Here is a 2,285-nt window from a genome sequence, read left to right as displayed (position 1 = left end):
TGCTAATGGAGCGAACATTTTTGTGATATATAGTTATCAAACACGCGTATTCATAGAATTAAAAGGAATGAATGGAATTTAAGGAGTTCAAGGAATTCACGGAATAAACGGAATTAAAAGAATTCATAGATTTAAAGAATTTACGGGATTTAGGAATTCAAGTATTTCACGGAATCCAAATAATTAACGGCAGTCAAGGACTTAACGGAATTTACGTAAATTATGGACTTAACGGAACTCATGGAATTGACGCATGCACAGAATTCATGGAATGCACAAAATACACGGATTTCACGAAAGTAATGAAATTCATGGAATTTTACGGAGTTCGTGGAATTTACAGAGTTCACGGAATTATCGAAAAACGTGAAAGTCTCTATATTCATGAAAATCACAGATTCAAATTCCGTAGATACGGTGATTACAGTCAATTCCACAAATTCCCTGAGTACAGTAAATTGCGTAAATTCAGCATATTCCGTTAATAGCATGAATTCAATAAATTCCGTTAATTCCATGAATCCAGAGAATGTCATGAATTCAGTGAATTCCTCCAATTCTATGAATTTCTTGAATTTTCTCAATTTAGCTAATCTCAGAATTTTCATGAATGACAAACAATTCGTGAATTCCTTCATTTACATGAATTTCACGAATTCCGTGAATCCCTTGAATTTCATGCACACCTTGAATTCCTTGAATTCGGTGAATTCCGCGAATTCCTTGAATTTCTTAAATTCTATAAATGCCTTAAATTCCGTGAATTCGATTAATTCTTTGATTTTGATTTATTCTTTGAATTTAATGAATTTTCGAATTCGGGAAATTCTTCGAATTTCTTAATATCCGTGATTAACTAGAATGCCTTGAAGTTCCATAATTCCTTGAATTCCTTGAATATCTTGAATTCCATGAATTTCTTGTGCATAATTATCGTCTTAAAAATGGTCTAATACATGTATTCGAATCCTGGATGGTGACTACGATTTACAATACTTACAATACATGTATCGCAATTTCGTCATTGCAATACTATTTTTGCAACTTTACCTTACGCTTGTATTTGATAAGTGTTGTAGAAGTGCTGTAGAATTTCAAACATGTTTAACAGTGTATTTTTTCTTACAGAACGTACTTCGAAAATCAGCCACATAAATCAGGATCGACGAGTTACTCCTTTACCAGTTCCTTTTTCTATGCAAAGGTTAGATACGGATGGAAAATACACATTTCCTGCTGATGCAGGACTTTTATATCGTGAAAACATACGTGGACGTGAACCACATTTCTTTCCTATACCAACAAACCAGGAATTTATAGTACTAGCTAACGAATTTTTTGAAGCCTTTGGATTTTGGCTAGTTAATCGATATCATCCACATGGTGTTTTTAAAAGAATCTACACGAAACCTAATGTACTGGGGTCAATTGTGATGACACACTTCCATACCGTTAGACCCCTTCTGCCAAATGAAATCAACTACGTGAGCCGCGGTAAATGAATTGGTTAACTACTCTTATAAAACTGCGATACATAAAAATATGTATACACTCTTCACGAGATATCGTATATATTGTGGATTTAGTAGAACAAAAACAGGTGTCATATGCAAAATTGCCGATACACCTAGATACACTAGATTTTAAACAATTTTTCAAGTAAATTTTGTTTTCAAGTTTCGATTGATGTAATCTCGGAGTCGTTATCTGATAAGTTTCTCTATATTTCACTTTGTTTTTTTTCCTTTTATTTCGTATCAAGTTACTATTAATTGCAAAAATTCTGTATTAATATTAATTTTACACTTTAATTTAAAAATTACATACCACAAAAAATTCTCTAATACTAAGAACATACTTTTCTTAAAAGTATTTTTGTTTAACGACCGTTATACCCATCTTGTTTTCTTCACCTGACAATTTACATAATAACTTTTTAAATTATTTTTCTTCTTTCGAATTCGAAACGAATGAATGAGATCAAACAAAAAAATTGTTACTGTGCTGTAAAATGCATGCCGCTCTACACTGTTAAAAATTTCGCCTGAAAACTTCCACATCATAAATTGGAAGCTTATTTGCGAAACTTAAGATAACGCTACAATATGTAATGTTGTAATTTCCAAATGCTGGCACTGGTATAGTACCTCATATGTATTGGATTTTTACAATAAAAGTCCAGTAGCCAGTAACACTTCTGTCTCATCTTTGCGGCTGTATATCTCGACACCTGTTGAAACGAAAGATTAAAAAAAAAAGTAAATTTACTCTCAGGATACTTATTC

The 2,285-nt window shown here is 32.2% G+C and overlaps 1 protein-coding gene across 1 annotated transcript in view; it reads left to right on the top strand.

Annotated features, from left to right (window-relative positions):
* The window catches only part of LOC117176181, a 40,359-nt gene extending 38,857 nt beyond the window's left edge, over positions 1–1,502 (top strand). The window contains exon 4 of the mRNA XM_033366282.1: positions 1,129–1,502. Within this exon, the coding sequence (XP_033222173.1) occupies positions 1,129–1,502 (374 nt within the window). The remainder of the gene's footprint in view (positions 1–1,128) is intronic.
* The last annotated feature ends 783 nt before the right edge of the window (positions 1,503–2,285 follow it).

The sequence above is a fragment of the Belonocnema kinseyi genome, chromosome 1 (genome assembly GCF_010883055.1).
Source record: "Belonocnema kinseyi isolate 2016_QV_RU_SX_M_011 chromosome 1, B_treatae_v1, whole genome shotgun sequence".
Classification (NCBI taxonomy): Eukaryota; Metazoa; Arthropoda; class Insecta; order Hymenoptera; family Cynipidae; genus Belonocnema; species Belonocnema kinseyi.
This window is presented reverse-complemented; position numbering and strand designations above follow the sequence as displayed.